Genomic DNA, 23,255 nt, shown 5'->3' with positions numbered 1-23,255 from the left:
GGGTTAATAGAATAATTAATTCTTAAAGTAAACAAAGAGTACAAAGGCCTTGAAATCCATTCAGCAAAATCTTAGTAACGACTGTAGTGTCGCGCATCAATTGATAGGATTTGAGATTGCATGATAAATTTATGGTCTCTTACTCGAAAATTCCAATTGTAACATATGTGTGCACTGTGCAGCGCATTACCATTGAAACTAATGCATTCGCTTCAGTTCAATTTATGAGCTCAACTGGTAGACTGGTTATCAAAAATTCATTATCAACTTCCCAAAGCATGTGATGTAATTGCAAAAAATTAGGTAAAATACGTTAAATTGTTATTGTAATTAATTTTGGATACCATACTAATTCTTATCATGTTACAGCACATAGGTAGATTAAGAAAGTGACAAGCTAGTAAGTCAAACACTAAAAAAGATGACCTCAATTTATGATTTTACTATGCTTCTGAGATGACTTCCAACTTGTTTCCCTGGTATTCTTGCCTTTGTTTTGGTTGGAACTGAAGAACTAAAAGGATTGGGAGGTATTGGTGGATTCTCTCCTTCCCCTTCCAACATATGAACAGCAAATTTCATGGAGGGGCAATCTGTTGGGTTCCACTGAATGCACCAGAGTCCCACAATTGCAAGTTTCTTTGCAATTTTAGTATCTCCCTCTTCCTCAATCTGGAACCTAAATCTTCTACTTCTTCTAAAAGATTATAAATCCATTCTGGGAAGTATATTTGTTTTCGACTTTATAGCTCAAATTCATGACTTACAAGTAACAAATAGAGTAATTTTACCATTATATCAAGGTAAGTAATTTTACTATTATACCAAAGCTGCCTTATATTATTCTGGTGTAAGTCATCCTAAAATCATAATTCAGAATTTTCAGTTGTTGAGAATTCACGTAATCCCCCTTTTTGTTTTCTTAGTCTCAAGTGTGTCAAGTTGATTTAGTACCTGAAGGAGAATCCGGTGATCCGTTTGGAGAACCAGCAAAGACGTGGCTGTTCATATATTAATTGTAATGGAATACATTAGTTTTTCCCATTTCCAAGTGGAAAAGCCTTTATCGTGCACAGATTATATACTACAAAAATAACTAAAAAAAAAATGTACTAGCCAGCCTTGCGTGCAACATTGTGAAGACTGAAGAGGCATCAACATAAAGGACCTCACACAAGCACTAAAGCTCTGACCTGACCTGTTATAGCTAGCTGTGTGCAACATTGTGAAGATGTGATTAATGAATTTCTTGTTATGTGGTCTAGGCATGGAGACATGCTTATGAGCACAATGGTGCAACTTGATTGCGCCATAGCCTCTGCCTCCCAAATTGCTATTACAGCAAATGTAAGTGTAAGTTTGTTAAATACATTGTTTAATTAATGTAATAGTTTATGCTTTATTGCAATAAGTGAGGTCAGATGACCTGTTTTAGAAATGATGATGGAAAGCTTATTAAACTTATAGCTTAAGATGCATTTGCTAGAAGGATTGTGAAAACCGATAAATAGTGATACAAGTGAATGTTTTGTGTCATCATTAAAAGAACAACTTAATAAGCTTCAGTTTTAGCTAATGAAAATACATTGTTTGAAAGACAATCATTACAAACTACCATAAAGTCATTAGCTAGCTTTATTCTTAATCCAGAGCACTTTAAAAGGATAAGGAAAGAACATGCATGTTCTGTTATTTAAGTTTAAAGACTATTTCTATGAGTAGGGATGTTAGCCTTCCCCTGCACCAAGCAGACCCATTTTATATTGTGTCGCTTAAAGTGGATTTTCAATCAAGCTGCTTGACTCTGCAATTGACGTCAATGATGATTCTCCTCCATCTATAGTCATTGATTCCGCAGGATATGGAACAGGCCTAGGAGGCAATTCTAGGCTTTGCAAATCTCCTTCAAGCATCTTTACAACTTTGTTCACTGGAGGACGATTGCAAGATTGCATCTGTATGTGCCATAATCCCGCCATAATCAATTTCCTAGCTATTGTATTTTCCTTCTCCAATAAGTCTTCTATTTCTAACGTTCCTTGAGAAAGTTGGTCATATACCCAAAATGGATAGTAAATTTGACTCAAATTTTCAGCCAATGTATTTAAGTTTTTCCTTTTGCCTGCGATTTCCAGTAACAACATTTCAAAACCATACACATCTGCTTTTTATGAGACGCATCCAATATTTTTGTAGAATAACTCTGGTGCCATATATCCTATTGTTTCCCTTGCAGTGGTAAGAGATGCAATGCTCCCTTTGGTTGGATAAAGTTTAGCCAGCCCAAAATCAGAAATTTTTGGTGTGAAATTTTCGTCAAGAAGAATGTTGTGAGGGTTGATGTCAAAATGGAAGATTTGCATGTCACAACCTTGATGTAGGTGCTCAATACCACGTGCCACTCCAAGAGATATCTCATATAATTTTTCCCAACTTAAAGAAATAGGTCTTTCTTGACAAAAATAATAATTATCAAGAGATCCATTGGACATGAATTCATATATAACAGCATGATTTGATCTCTTAGCACAGAAACCAATTAATTGTACTACATTAGCAGGGTGGATCCTCCCAATCGTAGCAACCTCGTTGATAAAATCTTGTCCATTATCTTTAGATTTACCCAATATCTTTATTGCTGCAAATTGACCACTTCGAAGCTTTCCTTCATACACAAAACCAAAGCCTTCTTCACCCAACTTTTCCTTAAACCCTCTAGTGATCTTCCTAATGTCTGAATAAGAATATCTTATTGGCACAAGGTTATTGTGACTCTGGAGAAATTCTTCAATAGTTTCATACCCTGATTGATGCCTTCTTCTCCATTTATAAAAAAGAAATGCAATTGCACATGGAGCCCCACATAAAACTCTTGCAACAAGAAGCATTCCTGATCAAATTATGGAATCATATTCAACAAACACAAACTCATTAATCAGTTATTGCTCTTAAAATTTTGCCTAGGAAATGCGAAAGAGGTATGCTTTCGAAAGCGTAAGCTTAAGTTATCTAGCTGCGTTTCATATATCACATGTTTTCATGTTGTCTCTGCATATTTATTAATGGAAGGACTTCTTACCAAGGATAATCGAAATCCATTTGAGCATCACTGCATGAAATTAATGTAGAGAAATTTACTGACATTGCTGCTCTTAAAAGAAGTAATAATAAATTAAACATGATCACATATTATATAAGTGAAGATAGAGATCTTACATCTGATTTCCCAGCAGGGATTCCCTTCATTAAATAAGAAAACAAGAAGTCAGTATCATACACATATCTAATTGATTGCATCAGATACATAATGATAGTACAGATGTATTGTATAATACTGATTTGTAGCACTTAAATTCCATACGCATAGATGTATTAAAATTTTTCACGGATTATATAAAGGAAGGAGCTTAATTAATTAATAAGTTGCCATAATATTATTGGAAAAAAAACTGATTAATAAGTAGGAGAATTTTTATTGAATAACTAAAGGTGTGTTTATATAACATTTAAAAGCTTATGACTGTTGCATTCAAATAGGACTATTACTAATTAATTAAAATAAAATTCCATATAAATTTTAATAACTAGTCGATAGTTTGTAACGGATAGAATACCTGTGAAAATCACTCTATCTAATTTCGATTAAAATTTATCTTTAATAACCCAAATCCAATTATTATTACTTGAAAAATATCTGAACCAGGTATATGTATTATTTTTCAAACCTGAATCCAATTATATAATAATCAAAATTGTCTTATTAGGATTTAGTGAATTCAGGCACCTGCAAATACTCGACCATTTCCCTTCCCTAGTCAATATCATGAACACTATTATAAAACTGAACGGTTTAAAGCTCAATTACACCCCTGTACTTATTAAGAAAGTTTAATTTAGCCCATTAACTTTTATCTAATTTGGAGCAAAAATTTTAATTTAAGCTCAATTTAGTTCAAAAATTAAGAAAATCAAAAAATTAACTTTTTTTATTTTTGGGCTTAAATGAAGAAATTTTGTTCCAAAATTAAGAATTTAAACTTCTTGATTTTCTTATTTTAAATCAAAAAATCAAGAAATTTAGCTCATAAATTTTAATTTTTGGGTGAAATTGAGTTTAAGTTGAAACTTTTAGCTACTTTAGATAAAAAGTTGAAAGTGAAATAAATTAAACTTTGTCAATAAATACAAGGGCTAAATTGAACATTTTTACTAAAACTGAAATGAAAAAAATCTATAAATATAATTCTAAAAATCTTATAGTATAAAAAGACAAATTATCAAATAATAAAAATAATAATATGAAGACAAAGTCAGCCACGATTGAATTAGATTCCAATTATATTATTGAATTAAAGTTATACATTCAGTACTATGAGTGTTGGTCCGGTAATGCGAATTTGTGTGAAATGAATAATTAATTATTATGAAAAAATTTGATGAAAGCATTACCTGTGCATCGAACAATATATATTATGTATTTATCTCATAATAATAATAGTAATAATAAACCGGAAAGTCTGCTTTTTCTTCCTAATGGTGTGATTTATGAATCGAACGAATTTCTGTGTGAAAGTGAACAATTATTATATATGATAAGAAAATGGATGAAAGCATTCCGTACTCGGCCGCTCTCCAAACATGCATCGAACACGATTTCTGCTGTCCAGATAGCAACCATCATCATAACATTTTTCACAATTGATGTTGTGCTTGTGCCAGGAAAGCTGAAACCCAAATACAAGTTCCCTGTGAATTTCAATTAATGACATATTCTTCTTTGCCGAAACCGGAAACAAACTCACCATCTCCACGCTGCACAACCCCTTCAAAACAGATGCATTCATGCCTCCTATATTTACATAAGAGTAGTGCGTTGATAGAGAAGAGTTGAATCTACTTAAAACGCAAGGAGGGATGTCCACGTAAAGGGGAGAGTACACTGACTCTTCCCATTTGTATTCTTCTGACTCTGACCATTGGTATTTATAATTGGAATATGGGTCAATCTCATAATAAGGTAAAGGAAAAGGAGGAAAGGAGGAGCAATCATCTTGATGGACGCCGGTATCCACCAGTCGGATAGTGAAGTTATCGTAATTGATGGCCTGAACATAGTATCCTCCTCCCAATAGATTTAAGACAGTCATTATTTTCACATGAAAGCTCAAATCTATGGCATCCGCAATTGTTTGGATCAGTTTGTAATCGGAAAGGGCAACTAATGTTGTGGTTATTGCCACATGAAGGAGGAGAAGATTGATTTGTTTCCGTAGCATTGCAAATCATTTGGGAGATAATCAGGAAAACAAAGATGAGCCTTTTGTCAGTCATTGATGGATAGACTGTCTGTGTTTATTCTTCATTTTCAATTCTGGGCTCTGCCTATCTTATCATGACATAGTCTAAAAAATAAATAAATAAATAAAATTAATTAATAACTTAAAATAAAAATATTCAATAACCATGCAAAAAATTAATATTAAGAATTCTTGCTATATCATGTGAAACTTGTAACATTAAAATTAATATTAAAAAATTAACTACCATAGTATATATATATATATATATATATATATATATATATATATATATATATATATATATATATATATATATATATATGAGATACATAACTAAATGAACTGAGTTTATGCAGAAAAGAAGAATTGAATTTGAGTCTCTTAGATTCAATAGTTTTGCCCTATCGTGTTGATTTATAGTTGAACTAAAATTAAGGTTTCAAGTTAGCAGTCAAAGTATAAACCATATTTTTTTTTTTTACTTTTTCAACTTTATTTAATTAATAATTTTAAGATTATATTTACATAAGAAATTTTAGATATACTATGTGGACTAAACTTTAAATAAATCAAAATTTCATCTTGATATAATACCTTATTCTTTATAATTAATGAGCCTAACTCAAATTTAATTTTAAAAAATTCATTTAATGAATCAAATTTTAATCAACGAAAACTTGATTCATATGGACCAGTGAATTAATTAATAAATCGACATTTGAATTGATTTATATATTTATAGGATCATGAGACAACTTAATTATAAATCTATATATTATTATAAATCTATATATTATTATATATATAAAATTATGTTTAATTATTTATTACAAAATAAATATATGGAATAATCTTTTAATTTTTGTAAGTATATCCTTAGAATATAATGGTAATATTTGCATAATTTGTCATATAAATATTATTAAAAAAATAATACATATTACTAAAGCTCTATTTTATTTATGAAAAATAAAAAATATCTTTATTAAAATAATCAATATATTTTCCTATTAAAACATTAAATTATTATTATTATTATACAACTACAACGGTAGGTAGTTTTTCCCTTACAGTATTCTCATTATGAAAGTGAAAATCACAATTGGCAAGCAGACTCAAACTTATGATCTGTTTACTTTTAAAGCTTTTAAAAATAAGATAAACTTTTTAAAAATAAAAATGACCAATGACGTTACTAGATAATTTGATAAACTAGTTGATATATGAAAATATATTTTATTAATAATGCATCTGTCACCAGTGACGTTGCCACAATTTACTATTTTCGTATAATTTATTTTATAGTCAATAATAAAAGGTTAAAAAAAGAAATTTTGTAGCCTAGATATTTATGTAGTATTGTAAATAGGAAGAAAAATATTCGTTGCTCACTTTACTGGAGAGGAAGCAAAAGTTATACAAATAATTTCGTGGATATAGCAATGGCTAGTAATTCAAAAGAAATGAATGTATCTTTGATTTGCTTCTTCTGGTTCGTTATATTCATTGTAGATCATGGATTATGTGTTAATGACTGCAATACATCAACATGTGGGAGCTACGGCCCAGCCGTTCGATTTCCCTTCCGAATCAAAGGCAGGCAACCACTCCACTGTGGATATCCTCAATCTGAGTTTCATCTTTCTTGCTCAGAGAAGAACGATACTGTTCTGGAGCTTACGACTTCATGGAAACTCTTCATCCAAAAAATTGACTATAAATCTCAAGTTATTTATGCCAACGATCCAGAAGGGTGCCTTCCAAGAAGGCTTTTGAACTTCAATGTCTCTGTTTCTCCCTTCTTTCTTAAGGGGGATTTTGCCTACGAAAACACCTTATTCAATTGCTCTTCAAAGGGAGGTTATCGCCCAATCCCCTGCCTTAGTAGTTCACAATATCAAGTCTATGCCGTTGACTCAGATAGTACTATTGGTTACCATTGGTTGTCTTGCACTAAGATACATGATATTTCACCAGTGCCATATCATTCTCTCTATTCCGAGGAAACAATTCTTGGTTTGAGTTGGTACAATCCCAAGTGTAAACATTGTGAAGTAAAAGGCAAGTACTGCAGATTGAAGAGCAACGACACTAGATCTGAAACTCAGTGCTACGGCATGCTCAAGCCACATAAAGGTAATTATGTATTACTTTGTTTTTGCTTGATATAAATGAATTACATAAAATTTCATGGAATTTATTTTATAAATGAATTCTGAACAGGAAAATCTAATGATGCCATAATTTTTTTTTTTTTTTTTTTTAAGGGGCAACAACCAAATTTATAGAAACAGGTTAGCTTTCTACTCTATCTGCACTTTTATAAATGGTTCATTAGTTATGTAGACGATGGGTTTTCTTAACTAGGAATGTTTATATGTTCACAGGTGTAAGTTTAGGTTCAATCCTTCTTGCAGTAGCAGCCATCCTACTCTATGGCAGATGTAGGTTCAACAAAATGGAAAGACAATATCAGTCTAAGATTGAAAAATTTTTGGATGACTATAAATCTTTCAAGCCTACTAGATATTCCTATGATGATATTAAGAGGATGACTAACCAATTCAAAGACGAATTGGGCCAAGGAGCTTATGGAACTGTGTTCAGAGGAAAGCTATCTGACGAAATTTTGGTAGCTGTTAAAGTCCTCAACAGCTCCAAAGGAAATGGTGAGGAGTTCATAAATGAAGTTGGAACAATAGGTAAAATCCACCATGTCAATGTGGTTCGTTTGATTGGATTCTGCGCTGACGGGTTTAGAAGAGCTCTAGTTTATGAGTACTTGCCAAATGATTCTCTACAGAAGTTCATCTCTTCAGCAGACACCAAGAACCGTTTCCTTGGCTGGAAAAGGCTGGAAGACATTGCTCTCTGCATCGCTAAAGGAATTGAATATCTTCATCAGGGGTGTGATCAGAGAATCCTCCACTTCGATATAAAACCGCATAACATCCTGCTTGATCACGACTTCAATCCCAAAATCTCAGATTTTGGATTGGCTAAGTTTTGTGCTAAGGATCAGAGTGCAGTGTCCATGACAACGGTTAGAGGGACCATTGGCTATATCGCACCTGAAGTGTTCTCAAGGAACTTTGGGAATGTTTCCTACAAGTCGGATGTTTATAGCTTTGGGATGTTAGTGCTAGAATTGGTTGGAGGAAGGAAAATTGTTGATGTAGCAGAAGAAAATGATCAGCAAATATACTTCCCAGAATGGATTTATAATCTTTTAGAAGAAGGAGAAGACCTTAGGTTTGAAATTGAGGAAGAGGGAGATACTAAAATTGCAAAGAAACTGGCATCTGTGGGGCTCTGGTGCATTCAGTGGAACCCAGCGGATCGCCCCTCAATGAAAGTTGCTGTTCATATGTTGGAAGGGGAAGGAGAGAATATACCAACACCTCCCAATCCTTTTAGCTCTTCAGTTCCAACAAAAACAAAGAAAAGAACACCAGGAAAACGACTTCTCCAAGAGTTGGAGGTCATCTCAGAAGCAGAGTAAAATCATAAATTGAGGTAATCTGTTTTAGTGTTTGGCTAACTAGTTGTCACTTTCTTAATCTACCTATGTACTGTAACATGAGAATAATTAGTATGTTATGCAAAACCACACTGATTGCGATTACAATAATTGTTTTTACCTAAAATTTTGCAATTACATCTCATTCCTTGGTAAGTTGCTGATGAGGTTTTGATAACCTGTCTACCAGCAGAGCTCATAGATCGAACTGAAGCTAATGCATACGTTTTAGTGTTAATGTGCTGCACACATGTATTGCCTCTAGGAAATTTTTGAGTAAATTTAGCATGCAATCTCAAATCCCATCAACTGATATGGGACACTGCAGTCGTTATTGAGATTTTGCTGAATGGATTTCAAAGCCTTTCTACTCTGTTTACTTTAAGAATTAGTTTTTTCATTTAGATATCAAAATCCCAGAACTTAAATTCAATTTTTTCATGAGCACTCTCACTGGTTTAGCTGTGAAGGTACCTTAAAGTTTGGTTACAATATAGATGCCATGTGAGTGAGATGGTTATTTTATTTTATTTTATTTTTTAAATAAAGGGAGACATTTTATAGAAGTTGGTTTATGTGTACTTGCTCAGTGATCAATGATCAGCACACCATGATCAATTGAAAATTTTATTATTCTGAATGCTTCTGGACAATAGATAATGCAAGAAAAGCTTTAGTGTACCCAGAAACAGAATTATTGCACACCTAAAATCAGAATCAAACAATCCTAAGTTCAAAATCATAAACTTGGAAGGAGATTGTCAAATTAACTCTTCATCACTCCTCATATCATAAAATTATGGGTTGTTAAAACAAAGGAGCTGCACAATGTTGACCTTTTTATTTATATATGCCTATAACAAGAAATTTGACTTTCCAAGTAGCAAGAATGGTTGAGCTTCTCAGAATGTTAATTTCTACCACATAACACCACCCCCACCCAACCCCTCCCCACCCCCCCCCCCAAAAAAAAAAAAAAAAAAAATTAGTAAAAGTTGGCCATCCAAACTTAACTAATACTAGCTTCCACTATATATCCTCTTGAGATTCACTCTGTACTCAATTCCTAAACACAGAACTCTCCAGTGAGAGTGAACTGCCAAACAATCAGACATATGGAGATCCCATTATCCCAACAATATTTCTAGCCTTCTGTTCTGCCATAAATTTTAGCAAATCCAAATGGCTTCAAAAGGGCTTGACAAGTGTGTGCCTCTGGTCCTTCTGATGATGCTCTGTCATGGATCCACTGCTCAATCAGGCTGCACCAGTGCGCTAGTAGGCTTAGCCCCATGCCTAAATTATGTCACAGGAAATTCCTCTATCCCATCATCTTCCTGCTGCTCCCAGCTTTCTTCTGTTGTTCAATCTCAGCCGCAGTGTCTCTGCGCACTGCTTAATGGTGGTGGCTCATCACTGGGCATTACCATTAACCAAACCCAAGCTGTGTCGCTCCCTGGAGCGTGTAATGTGCAAACACCACCAGTTAGCCAGTGCAATGGTATGTCAACTTGGACATGTCATAGTTTATAAGTTAAAACAATATTTATTATAGCAATATTGGTTTAACTTGGTTATGTTTCAATCAGCAGCCAATAATAGTCCAGCAATTCCACCGACATATTCTCCAACTAGTCCTCCATCAGATTCTTCGGATGAAATGCCTAAAACTCCAAATACACCATCACTGCCAAGCATTCCTGCAGGTTTGAAATAGAACTTCAGGCGCAAGCCAAATTTCAAGTTTGCAAATCGAATTTGCATATTTTCCAAAATTCCGAGTGCTCTGTATGGCATTTTTCCTTCACAGAATACTAATTTAAGTTGACAGGATACTTGTTTTGACATTGAAAAAAAAATAGAAGTTAGCTGTGTGGCAAGGGAAAAAAATTAATACCAATACATTGCTGTGTACATAATTTTGTTTCTCCATTTTAACATTCTGATGATCGTTTATTCCATCCAGGCGGCAGTTCTAAGACAGTCCCAACAGCAGGTGGCACGTCAGCTGCAAGCCTCACAAGAATGCGACTTCATCTCACCATAATTTTCATTTTCATTGCCTCACATATTTCAAATGGCATTAGATTCTAAGCTTTCTTTGCAGACTTGGAGCTTATGCTGCTGTGTGCAGTTATGTTATACTTGTAACCATATGCAAATAGTGTTATTGGATTGTTTCTGACGTATCATTTGTAAGATTGTTGCAAGCATAAGAAGCCACTTCAATTTCATTCCTTTTTTTTTTTTTTTTGAAAGTTGTGAAGTTCAATATGCAATTGGTGCCATGCCTAGCTTGATCCAGTTCAAGCCCCCACATCCTTATTCCCCTCCTAAAAAAAAAAGAAAAAAAAGAAAAAAAAAATAGTGGCTTTAATTTTGGCCTAATTAAACCGAGTCATTGCAAACCCTAGCTCCAATATGGTATTTATTTCATATTATCTCATATTGTATACAATAAACCATATCCATTAAAGATTTTTCTCACACTATGTACTTAACATATAAATATGTGAGATTCAAGTATTTAATAAATAGGTTGACCATACATTTTGTGTATTAGATCCATAGTGGATTGAATCTTGACAATAATTTCCTATTTGTTAAATTTGTCCGTAGGGTAGCTTCTTTAAACTTTCCTTTTAACTTGCACATAAAGAAAATTGGTTCCTTTCAAACCAGCATCAACATTGTTCTTAGTCATTATACATCTATAATATATATAAAAGTGGGAAGGAGGGGAATTGAGATTGTCAAAAATACCCTTCATTAGTTATATTATTTATAAAAATACTAATAAAAATATATTTATAGTGATAGATTGATACATGCATTTTGCATAGTCATTTAGGTTTAATTTCATGGCCATTTCATTTATTTGTTAGTCATTTTTAGCTAATTTTATTAGTTATTTAGATAGTTTTTCATAATTATCAATTTTTGAGTTAATTTGTAATTTTGCTTTGTTTTGTAGGTAAAATTGTATTTTTGAGGAACTAAAAGAAATTATGCCAGTGAGGAGTGATTCCTATAGCCAAAGATATCAAAAATAAAGCTTGAAAGTTGAAGAATACAAAATGAATGAAATGTGCATAACTTGCTGCACAAGTTGAGCAGTTTTGCACAGAGAAAAGAAGCAAATTCTTAAACTTGCCGAAATCTGCATAACTTACTGCGTTCACGCCCTGCTTATGCAATTTCACGAAGGAGACAATTACTTTGGTCGAAACTTGCATAAGTTACTGCATAACTTATGCAGATTCACTCCTTGCTTATGCAGCTTTATAGAATTCTGCATGACTTGCTGCATAACTTATGCAGTTCTATTTCCCACTTATGCAGCTTCACGGGAAGAGCTCCCAAATCTGCCGAAAACTGCATAAGAGCCTGCATAACTTATGCAGTTCACTTATGCAATTTCATAGAAGACTCCAAAGCTTGAAAAAAACCAACATGACCAACCTGCATAACTTATGCAACATCACGAGAAGCACTTGGAACCACCAATTTTACATGGAACCTGCATAAGAAGCTTGCACAACTTGTGCAACCCGTCATAATGAGCTAGCAGAAAGATTCTCTCACATGAACTTCACCTCAAACACATCATTTTAGGGTTACTTGTCAGAAGCATATATATATATATATATATATATATATATATATATATATATATATATATATATATATATATATATATATATATATGTCCTTATCTCATTTTGAAAATGAGGAAAGGAAGGAAGAAAGAGGATAAGCAGAGGAAACATAGAAAAATACCAGAGCAAGAGGGGCATCACTTCTCTTTTTCTGCATCAGATTTGGATTCTTCCTCTTTTCTTCACTATTTTCTATCTTTTTTGTACTAGGCTTCTTAATTCTTAATATAGTTTCAAGTTTTATTTCCGTATTTACTCAAAATTTCTTGTAATTATTATGGATAGTGAGTAGTTTTTCATAGATTCTAGAGTTGGGATGTAATATTTGAGATATTTTGTAGATTTTGATTGGGTAATCTATATTTTGTGGTTTTAATGAGGTTTTATCTATTTCTTGTGTGCTTAATGACATGCTTAGTGTAGGATCTCATTAAGTATTGTTCTTAATCCATGGTTGAAACACCGAAAGGAGAAAACCCTGTGATAGATAATAAAAAAACTAGACTTAATTAACTTAGATCTAGAAATATACTAAGGATTAAGAGGATTTATAGATTAATTAAGGAACCTAATGAATCTTGATTAATTTTAACTCCACAAAAGTAGGATTAGGTTAATTAAGGCATTCTTTGTTTCACTCGAAAGAGTGTTCAAAGGATTTAAGAATTAATTTCCTTAAAACCCATAATTTTCATGAGATTGGATAACCAATTTAAAAATCCCAAAATAGCTTGAATATGAATTCCCAAACTCCGGAATCGTCCTTTTATCATTGTTAATTTCTAATCAAATTTAATTGCTTATCATTTTAAATCTTGTCATATTTTAATTTGCTCATTTTAATTTACCGCAAATTTAGTTGAATCTTCATATTGGTGATTAGATTATTAATTTTGCATATATAGATTTTACACCTTAATTTCTATCAATCTATTGCTTGAATTTCAAAATTAGTTTAAATTAGTCAATTTTTATATAAAAAATTCAATCATTAACATAACTCTTTGTGGGAATGATATTTTTTCTATATTACTTGTACGACCCGTGCACTTGTGATTGAGCTACACCATAGATATATAAATTTATCACTAATAATATACTTTGACGAAACTATATTTTAACTAATTCATTCAATGTTGTCACCAATAACTTTTAGTGACAAGAGATCCACTGTTAATACTTTAGCAACAAGAGGCATATCTATACTAATTCGTCACTAATACATTTAGCGATGTTTTATCTGTCGCTAAATATGTAAATAATTTTAATTTCTAAATATTATTATAATTAATATAAATTAAAATTTTATTTTAATTGTAATTTTAATCATACCAAGGATCTTTTTATAATTTCTAATATAATTTTCATCCTATTGGTATTATTAAATCGTTAAAAATTATTTAATTTATTATTATAAAATTAATGAAAAAACTTTAAATACCGAATTTTTATTAATATTAATTTAATTTTTTTAATTGTTCAAAATATTTACAAACTTATAATATATATATATATATATATATATATATATATATATATATATATATATATATATATATATATATATATATATAAAGAGGGGAGATAATTATTCAATAGACAAAAGTACCCTTGACGTAAATATAAAATATACTGATACAACTATTATTAAAAATTTACATTTATATCAATAAATATGAAATTCTAATCTATTCAATGAGAATTATTATATTTATTATAAATTTACAACTATTTTTTTAATTAGTAATCAATAAATTTTAATTAACTATTAAAATTAAGAATTTAAATTTTTAATCCAATTCAAGTATAACAACTACTTTATTGATTACAAATTTATAATAATTTTCTAAAAAAAAATTATTTATATCATTAAAAATATAATATTAACTAAATTTATTTAGAATTTATTTTTATATATAATTAAATTTTCATTTATCTGTTTCATTAAAAAAATAATTTTTATCAAAAACATGAATAAAATTATTGGAATTTCATTTGAATTTTGACTAATTTAAATAAATAGAATAAAATTAACCCTAATTTTACAATTTTGATAAAATTAATCAAATTAAAAACTTAAATTGTCACGACCCAACCTATGGGCCAGACCGGCACTAGGACCTAGGCTAGCCTAAAGCCCCCGAGGCCCGTAGTAAGTCTAACTATTCCTCAACCCAACTCTAAGGCCCATTTGGGCTCAATTTCAAGAATTCAACCGGACAGAGTCCAGCCATAAAGTGGACCTTTCAACGGGAAGTTTTTGACTCACCCGACCAATAAACATGATATATAATCAATTGGGGAGCTCAGCTCACCCTCCACATACTCATAACAACATAAAAATAAATGGGAGCTCAGCTCCCTCATCCAGTCTAACATACATGCATATAATAACAAGTTTATAGGTCCAACATGGCAATTTATATTACAGACCCAAATCAAATAAATATGTCTAACACATGCGGAAATTCTAGAAGTTAACAGAATTATACAAACATGAATAGACGACCTGCGAGGGAGAAAAGCAGGTTAACCATAACAATAATCCTCCTATAGCCTGGAAAATTATTAAACAGGAGTGAGCGTTCGATTCAGAGAGTAAAATATCAATTTTAAGCATAATCTCTATAGTTATCTAAAGCTAATGTACCCTGTAGAGTGAAATGCAACATCGGCAATATTTTCACTCATAACAGTAAAAAGGTAATTTGGAGTGCTCACACACCCAATAATGTCAAACAATACATATATAGGAGCTGATCCCCTATACAGCTCTCTTAATCCAACCTGTACCAGCGAAGAACTCAAGCTCGGACTTCCACTTAATAAATCAAATCGGGGTCCCAGTGAAGAACTCAAGCTGTGTCTACCCCGAAGGATCGGGTCCCAGCGAAGATCTCAAACCGAGTCTACCCGTCCTGTCCATAGCGAACACCACATCACACGCACGCCAACGCACGCACACTGCTCCAAATTACCACAACAACATCCATGGCACTTTAACAGTTGTGAATGCAACATAAAATGTGCCTAGAGTTTAACTACATAGATATATACATATAAGTGATGCATGGGCATGCTTGAACATATAATAATATCAAAATTACAATTAAAATTAATATTTTACTCATAAAATAATAAATTTAAAAATGCCATTTTGGACACATCCCCATTCCTGATTCTCAAACAGATCATCGATCCTAGGAAGTGGATACTTATTCGTCACAGTTACCTTGTTCAGCTGTCTATAATCAATACACAACCTCAAGGACCAATCTTTCTTTCTCACAAATAGAACAGGAGCACCCCAAGGTGAAGTGCTCGGACGTATAAAACCCTTGTCCAAAAGCTCCTGTAGTTGCTCCTTTAGCTCTTTCAATTTTGCTGGTGCCATCCTATAAGGCGGCATTGATATGGGGTTTGTACCCGGCACAACATCAATGCAGAACTCTATTTCCCTTCCTGGTGGCAACCCTGGAAGCTCCTCAGGGAAGACATCCATGAATTCTCTGACAACAAGAATATTTTCCATGTTGACACCTTCTACAGATGTATCTCTCACCAATGCCAAATACCCTTGACATCCACACCTCAACATTTTTCTAGCACTAATTGCTGACACCAAATTATATGGAGCCACGCTCTTGTCACCATCAAAACTAAACTCTTCCACACCAGGTATGTGGAAATATACCTTTTTGTTTCTGTAGTCTAAAGTGGCATAATGAGTTGCCAACTAATCCATCCCCAAAATTACATCAAAAACTATTACTGGTAGAGGAACTAAGTCTGCTGGGAGGATCTTTCCATCCACTACTACTGGGCTGCCCGGAAAAATCATATCTACATCTATATTGTCACTAAGGGGGGTAGCTACAGACAAAGGGCATTCTAAAGTTGTAGGATTTCTAACCAATCTCATGGCAAACACTAGGGAGACAAATGAGTCCGTAGCACCCAGATCTATCAAAACACGAGCCTCATAGGAACAGACTAGAAGAATACGTGCCACAACTGCATTGGAAGCCTGAGCATCCTGGTGGGTCAGGGTGAAAACCTGAGCTTGACCCCTACCCTGGGTTGAAGAACCCTAGTACTGACTTCTACCTCCTGATCTGCCTCCAAATCCACGTCCTCCTTATCCTCGACCCTGTTGGCCACTGAACTGACTGCCTGCCATACTAGAAGCACCAGGATATAACTGACGAGGAACATTTGTAACAGAATCCTGTGACCCCATCTGTGGCTCGCTGAACACGGGGCATTCCTTAGCAAAGTAGCCTGGTTGGCCACACCTAAAGCATACTCCTAAACCCATCATACAAGGTCCTGAATGTCCTCTTCCACACTGTGCACAAGGTGCAAAGGAGGAACCTGAACCAGACCCAAAACTGCTATACCCCAAACTGTGACCACTGCTGGATCCATACCCTGGTCTGAATCCTCGAGATTTGTGTCTAAAACCACTCCTCTTATTCCTGCTTCTTCCTCTGTAATTAGTTTGGCCACCACTATCCGTAGTACCCATGTGGGAAACACCTAAAGAACCCTCTGCTTTATTTTTCTTTGCCCTTCCGCGGTCATCCATAGCATAGCTAATCTCAATCTATCTGGCTCGATCAACTATCACATCAAAAGACTGATCAGACATCATGGCCAGGTTTGCATACCTCCTGTCAAGCCCTTTTAGGAACCTCTTCACCTTTATAGTTTTCTGTAGCTACTGCTGTAGGGGCATATCTGCTCAATTCTAGAAATTTTGTAGCATATTCATCTACAGACCTGCCATTCTGCCTTAAGGCCTCAAAGGCCCACTACTTTTGGTCTCTAAAACTTTCTGGTACAAACCGGTTGACAAACAATTCCACAAACTGGGTCCATAACAAACCTTCCACCCGAGGTAATATGTAGTCATTCATCCATTGTCTAGGCATAGGCCCCATGACATGCTGCATACACTCTATAAGTCTCCTATCAGTCAACTACAACTCCGTCCCTGCCTGTCTGCAGGAATCCAAAAACCGATAAGCATCATTTGACACATCATAAATACCCGGCACTAACTTCTTGAAATTAATTATTTGTTTGTAAGGTTCTTCTCTTGGTGCGGTGGACTGCTATTGTTGGGGAGGGTGGACCATATACTGTGCCATCATATCGATGGTTCTCTGTAAACTAGCTAGAGTAGCTGCCATTAGGTCCATGGGATCCTGTGCCATAAAAGACTGATCCTGAACTGGTGGCAGCTGCTCTTCTACTTGAACAGCTCTAGGCCTCCTACCCCACCTCCTCAGGGCAGGCGCCTCATCCTGTGCTGACACCTCGTCAGGCACATCTGGTTCTGGTGCAGTGACAGCTCTCCTGCTTCTATGTATTTTCCTGAAATTGAGCAGCATTAGCCCACAAAATTCAAAACAATATGTTACACAGCTCTATAGACTCATATTTATACATAATTATATGAAGCAGAAACTAGAAGCAAAGATAACAATGCAAGACGAATGTGGACCCTATTTTTCGCATGTGACTCCTAGTAGACTCTTTCCAACACTTTAGACAAATATTCCCTATGAATTTGGAGCCTAAGCTCTGACACCACATTTGTCACGACCCAACCTATGGGCCAGACCGGCACTAGGACCTAGGCCAGCCTAAAGCCCCCGAGGCTCGTAGTAAGCCTAACTATTCCTCAACCCAACTCTAAGGCCCATTTGGGCCCAATTTCAAGAATTCAACCGGACAGAGTCCATCCATAAAGTGAACCTTTCAACGGGGAGTTTTTGACTCACCCGACCTGTAAACATGATATATAATCAATTGGGGAGCTCAGCTCACCCTCCACATACTCATAACAACATAAAAATAAATGGGAGCTCAGCTCTCTCTTCCAGTCTAACATACATGCATATAATAATAAGTTTATAGGTCCAACATAGTAATTTATATTACAGACCCAAATCAAATAAATATGTCTAACACATGCGAAAATTCTAGAAGTTAACAGAATTATACAAACATGAATAGACGACCAGCGAGGGAAAAAAGCAGGTTAACCACAACAATAATCCTTCTGTAGCCTGGAAAAATATTGAACAGGAGTGAGCGTTCGACTCAGAGAGTAAAATATCAATTTTAGCTATAATCTCTATAGCTATCTAAAGCTAATGCACCCCGTAGAGTGAAATGCAACATCGGCAATATTTTCACTCATAACAGCAAAAAGGTAATTTAGAGCACTCACACACCCGATAATGTCAAACAATACATATATGGGAGCTGATCCCCTATACAGCTCTCTTAATCCAACCTGTGCCAACGAAGATCTCAAGCTCGGACTTCCACTTAATAAACCAAATCGGGGTCCCAGCGAAGAACTCAAGCTGTGTCTACCCCGAAGGATCAGGTCCCAGCGAAGATCTCAAGCCGTGTCTACCCGTTATATCCATAGCCAACACCACATCACACGCACGCCAACACACGCACACTGCTCCAAATTACCACAACAACATCCACGGCACTTTAACAGTTGTGAATGCAACATAAAATGTGCCTAGAGTTTAACTACATAGATATATACATATAAGTGATGCATGGGCATGCTTGAACATATAATAATATCGAAATTACAATTAAAATTAATATTTTACTCACAAAATAATAAATTTAAAAATGTGGGGTGTTACATAAATAAAATTGAAAAAAATACTTAGAGTTTTTTTGTTATTAATTAGGTCTATTTTAAAATATATTCTAATTTTTTTATGTGAACAAAATATTTAATTTATAAATTTATTAAAAAAATTTTTTAAAAAATACTATTCATAAGACTCATTTATGTGATAATTAATCAGTTATATAAAAAAAATAATTTTTTATTTTTTTATCAAAATATAATAAATATCATATTGTCAAACTTAAATGCTCATTCATTTCAAATTTTCATCTATTTAAAAAATATAATATTATCATATAATTATTAAAATATTTTAAGTTAGATTAAAAAATAAAATTAATATATAATCACAACAGTATATTTATAAATTATAAAATTTAAGTTTTTGATATATACTTTTTTATTATACATATTTCAATTTAATAAATTTTTTAATTTATATTAGATAGAACTAATAATGATTATGATGATGAAATTATAAAATTTATTCAAATATTAATCAAACTTTACGTTTATAGTTTTTCATTTTTTTAATAATTAATTAATAAATAAAAAAATATAAATTGAACAATTTATGAATTGTTTAGCTATTTTTATAATTTTTTAATTTATAATAAACAATAATTATTATATTAAAATTTTAATCTTATTATAGATGCCATTTTTCAACACATGAACAACTTTTTTCATAAAGGTGCGATCTGTTGGGTTCCACTGAATGCACCAAAGTCCCACAAGTGCGAGTTTCTTTGCAATTTTAGCATCTCCTTCCTCAATCTCGAACCTGAGGTCTTCTGCTTCTAAAAGATTATAGATCGATTCTAGGAAGTAAATTTGCTCATCATTTTCTTCTATTACATCAACAATTTTCCTTCTTGATACAATCATTTCTAATATTAACATCCCAAAGCTGTAAACACTTGTGTTAAAAACAGGCACACAAATTTAAAAAATATAAAAAAATTATACAATCATACAATATAAAAAAGAGAAAAAAATAATATAAAATTTATATATTCGACCGTAAAATTTACGTTTACAAGTAAAATGAAAGAAAAAATTTTACAATAATAAAAAATAATAAAATATAATTACTTAAAACTTTCAAACTTAGGATGCTTATAATATACATTACTCTATGATACAACTAGTAGATTTATCGGTAAAGAGAAAAAGTTACTTTATATTATTTTATTATTACAATCGGTTTCTTTTCATTTAGGAGGTGAAAGGACTCTAAAAAAATAACTATTCAAGTATCCACATGACACCCATGGTACAACAATATCATTCTTAAAGATGCACTTAGGGTTTATTTAATTTAATTATTAGTAGATTTAATTTCATTATTAGATATAATCAATAGTTGATTGATAACGGCTTTTATTAGCTTGTTAGCTAATAGCAATAGCTGATAATTGATAAAGTTACAAGCGATGAAGGAAATTGGAAGGGCCAGTTTGGACACAAATCGTGGTATGAGGAAAGAGGATTAAATATTTGACACAATAAAGAAAATTGGATTGGAAGGCATAATGCTCTCGGATGCAGTGGATTGGCTTGTGAGGCATTCTAATCTCATGGGAACTTTCTTTGGATTTTCTGAGGAATTAAGCATGCAATTACGTGTGCAATGGTTATTTAGAAAAAAATGAAAAGTTAATAGGAATTGTGATTTTCAAAGTTTCTAACAAATTTGATTCTCAACTTTGCATATGCAATTGTTCTGAGAATCGATTAATATCTGTTTAGACAAGATTTGAAAAAGACAATTGATTGGATTTGATGATGCTGGAGATGATATATTAATTTTTCCAATCACTTGTTAGCTAATGAGAAGTACTCCTGCAAAATTTTCATTTCGCCCATGGCAGAAAATTTAATTTATTCACTTTTGGGCAACAGTAGAAACAGGCACCGGCACCCGCATCGGCATCGGCACGGGCACCGGAGTCATATTGATCGTTAACTTTTACTCTAACATTAAATAAATTGGTTGGAGGATCAAATTTGGTTAGTAGAACAATTATACGTGACAATGAAAAAAAATTAGCAAAAATTTATATAATTAAAATAATAATTAATTATCACGTCACTTTTATTTATTTGTTAAGTTTACTTAACATATACAAATATATAATAATTATATATTATGTATAGAGAGAGAGAGAAAGTAAAAAAAAAAAAAAAAATCATATCAAGAGTTCCACTCCTGTCTAAGACACTTAAATTTGATTTCTCTCTTTCTTAGATATGTAATTAAAAAAAATCAATATAATTAACTAACTCAAGTCTTTTACTGATATAGTTGTTTTAACTTTTAAGAGAATCAATCCACTTTTTTCTCATGAATAACTTAACTACTCAACAAAGTTACTGGCGAGTCAAACTGGAAATCACAATAATAATTGGAAGAAGTAATGAATTATTCGGCCAAATTATACTCTTGGAACAACAGAAAATGACTTTATTGGATCGACGTTTTCAGGAATTTAACAATGCATCCTCATAAAAAGAGAAAGAAAGAAAGAAAGAACCCACAGGTTATGGGATTGCGTATACGTAAAAGAAAATTTTGAAGTTAGCTTAGACGTAAACAGCAGTGGTGATAAAAGCTTTCTTGTAAGTGATGAGAGAGACTGCACGTTTGAAACGTCAAGTCCCGGGTTAATTGCAATGTCCGTCCCTAAACTTTAGCGGTATTTTCAATTTTATCCCTAAACTTTAATTTATTAAAATAAAATCATTTAACTTCGTTTTAATTGTAATAACAGTCCTTTAAAACAGAATCCGGTGTGAGCTCCGATGACTTGCTTATGTGTCAGTCCAAGGGGTCATTTTTAAATGAAAATAAATCCACGTCACCCAAATCCCCTCTCTTATCTTCCACTCCTGTATTATCTTCCCGATGAGATTTCAGTCAATCTTCGTGAATCTGCCTATCTCTGTCAAACTTTTTCTTCGTCTCCTTCCTATCACTCACCTTTCACTAGTTTATCATCTCCGTCAGCGATATAGGCGCGAAACAAAACCCTAATTTGAGCAAAGTGAAAAGGTAAGTTTTATTTGTAGAAAATATTTTTCATCTCTCTTTTGTCGGGTGTGAGTGTTGGTTTCTTGACTTTTTCATGGAAAGTATTATTTTGTCATATCTTTTCTAATAGACAAATATAATATAGGTAGGACCACATTGAAAGGGAAGAAGGTGCAGTGGAGGACAGATAGTCAAATATTTGCAAAGGTTGGAAGCCCCACAAGAATATGGCTACCCCCTCGACAAGTAAACCCATTAAAATACTTCGTGAGTGTAAAAGCTTGTGTTTTGACAATAGTTGTGGACTGTAAAAAAAAAGAAATTTTTATGTACAGTTCAAAAGTCAGGGTTTTATAATTGTGGACTGTAAAAAATTTAGAGTTTTGTACTAATGGTAGATAAGTATTAAATTTGGTTTGTTTATTGTGGCCAAATTATTGCATGTTGCAGGACCTAGTGGTTCTAGGTTTTTTACTATAATATTGCATGTTAAGGGGGTTAAGGGAGAGTGGGGCTATTATGATGAAGTTACTTGGACAGTTCCTTTCTGTCAAGATGATGAAATGTCATTAGTAAGGATAGATAAATTATGTCAGGGCTTGAAGTTACATGGTTTATTGAGGTATTATTGGAGGGTTCCGGGTGCTGATTATAAGGGTAGTTTAATGACATTAGGTTCTGACAGTGATGTAGTAACAATGTGTGAGCATGCTGTTGAACATAGTGAGGTGGATATTTATGTTGAGCATTTGACAATTTAAGACTTAAAAAGAGAATTTCAAATTGATGAAAGACTACCAAAACAATCTAGTTTAGTTATTGAAGAGATTGAGGAAGAAACAGTAGCACATACTGACATCCCAATGCAGCCTTTAGCTAAAACAATTGAACTTGGGGAGTGTAGTTGGACCACTAATCATGCTAATTTACTATGTGATAGGGAAGCTAATGTTGATTCTAATATAGAGATTGTAAATGATGTGCAATGTGAAGCAAGTATCAGTGAACATGGTGTAAATGAAGAGAATAGTGATGGTAGTGTAAGGGCAAAAGAAGTAAATGTCGATGA

General features: G+C 33.1%; 1 protein-coding gene and 1 pseudogene across 1 annotated transcript; one reads left to right on the top strand and one right to left on the bottom strand.

Moving 5' to 3' along the window:
• Positions 1-1,550: 1,550 nt before the first annotated feature.
• On the bottom strand, positions 1,551-5,359 carry LOC110670545 (rust resistance kinase Lr10-like; annotated as a pseudogene).
• Positions 5,360-6,678: 1,319 nt separating this feature from the next.
• On the top strand, positions 6,679-11,005 carry LOC110670573 (rust resistance kinase Lr10). The gene is made up of 4 exons (XM_058145129.1): positions 6,679-7,436; positions 7,568-7,594; positions 7,688-8,816; positions 10,787-11,005. Exons 1-3 carry the CDS (start codon positions 6,743-6,745, stop codon positions 8,800-8,802), a joined length of 1,836 nt encoding a protein of 611 aa, XP_058001112.1. The 5' UTR covers positions 6,679-6,742; the 3' UTR covers positions 8,803-8,816; positions 10,787-11,005.
• Positions 11,006-23,255: the final 12,250 nt, after the last annotated feature.

The sequence above is a fragment of the Hevea brasiliensis genome, chromosome 1 (genome assembly GCF_030052815.1).
Source record: "Hevea brasiliensis isolate MT/VB/25A 57/8 chromosome 1, ASM3005281v1, whole genome shotgun sequence".
NCBI classification, from domain to species: domain Eukaryota; kingdom Viridiplantae; phylum Streptophyta; class Magnoliopsida; order Malpighiales; family Euphorbiaceae; genus Hevea; species Hevea brasiliensis.
This window is presented reverse-complemented; position numbering and strand designations above follow the sequence as displayed.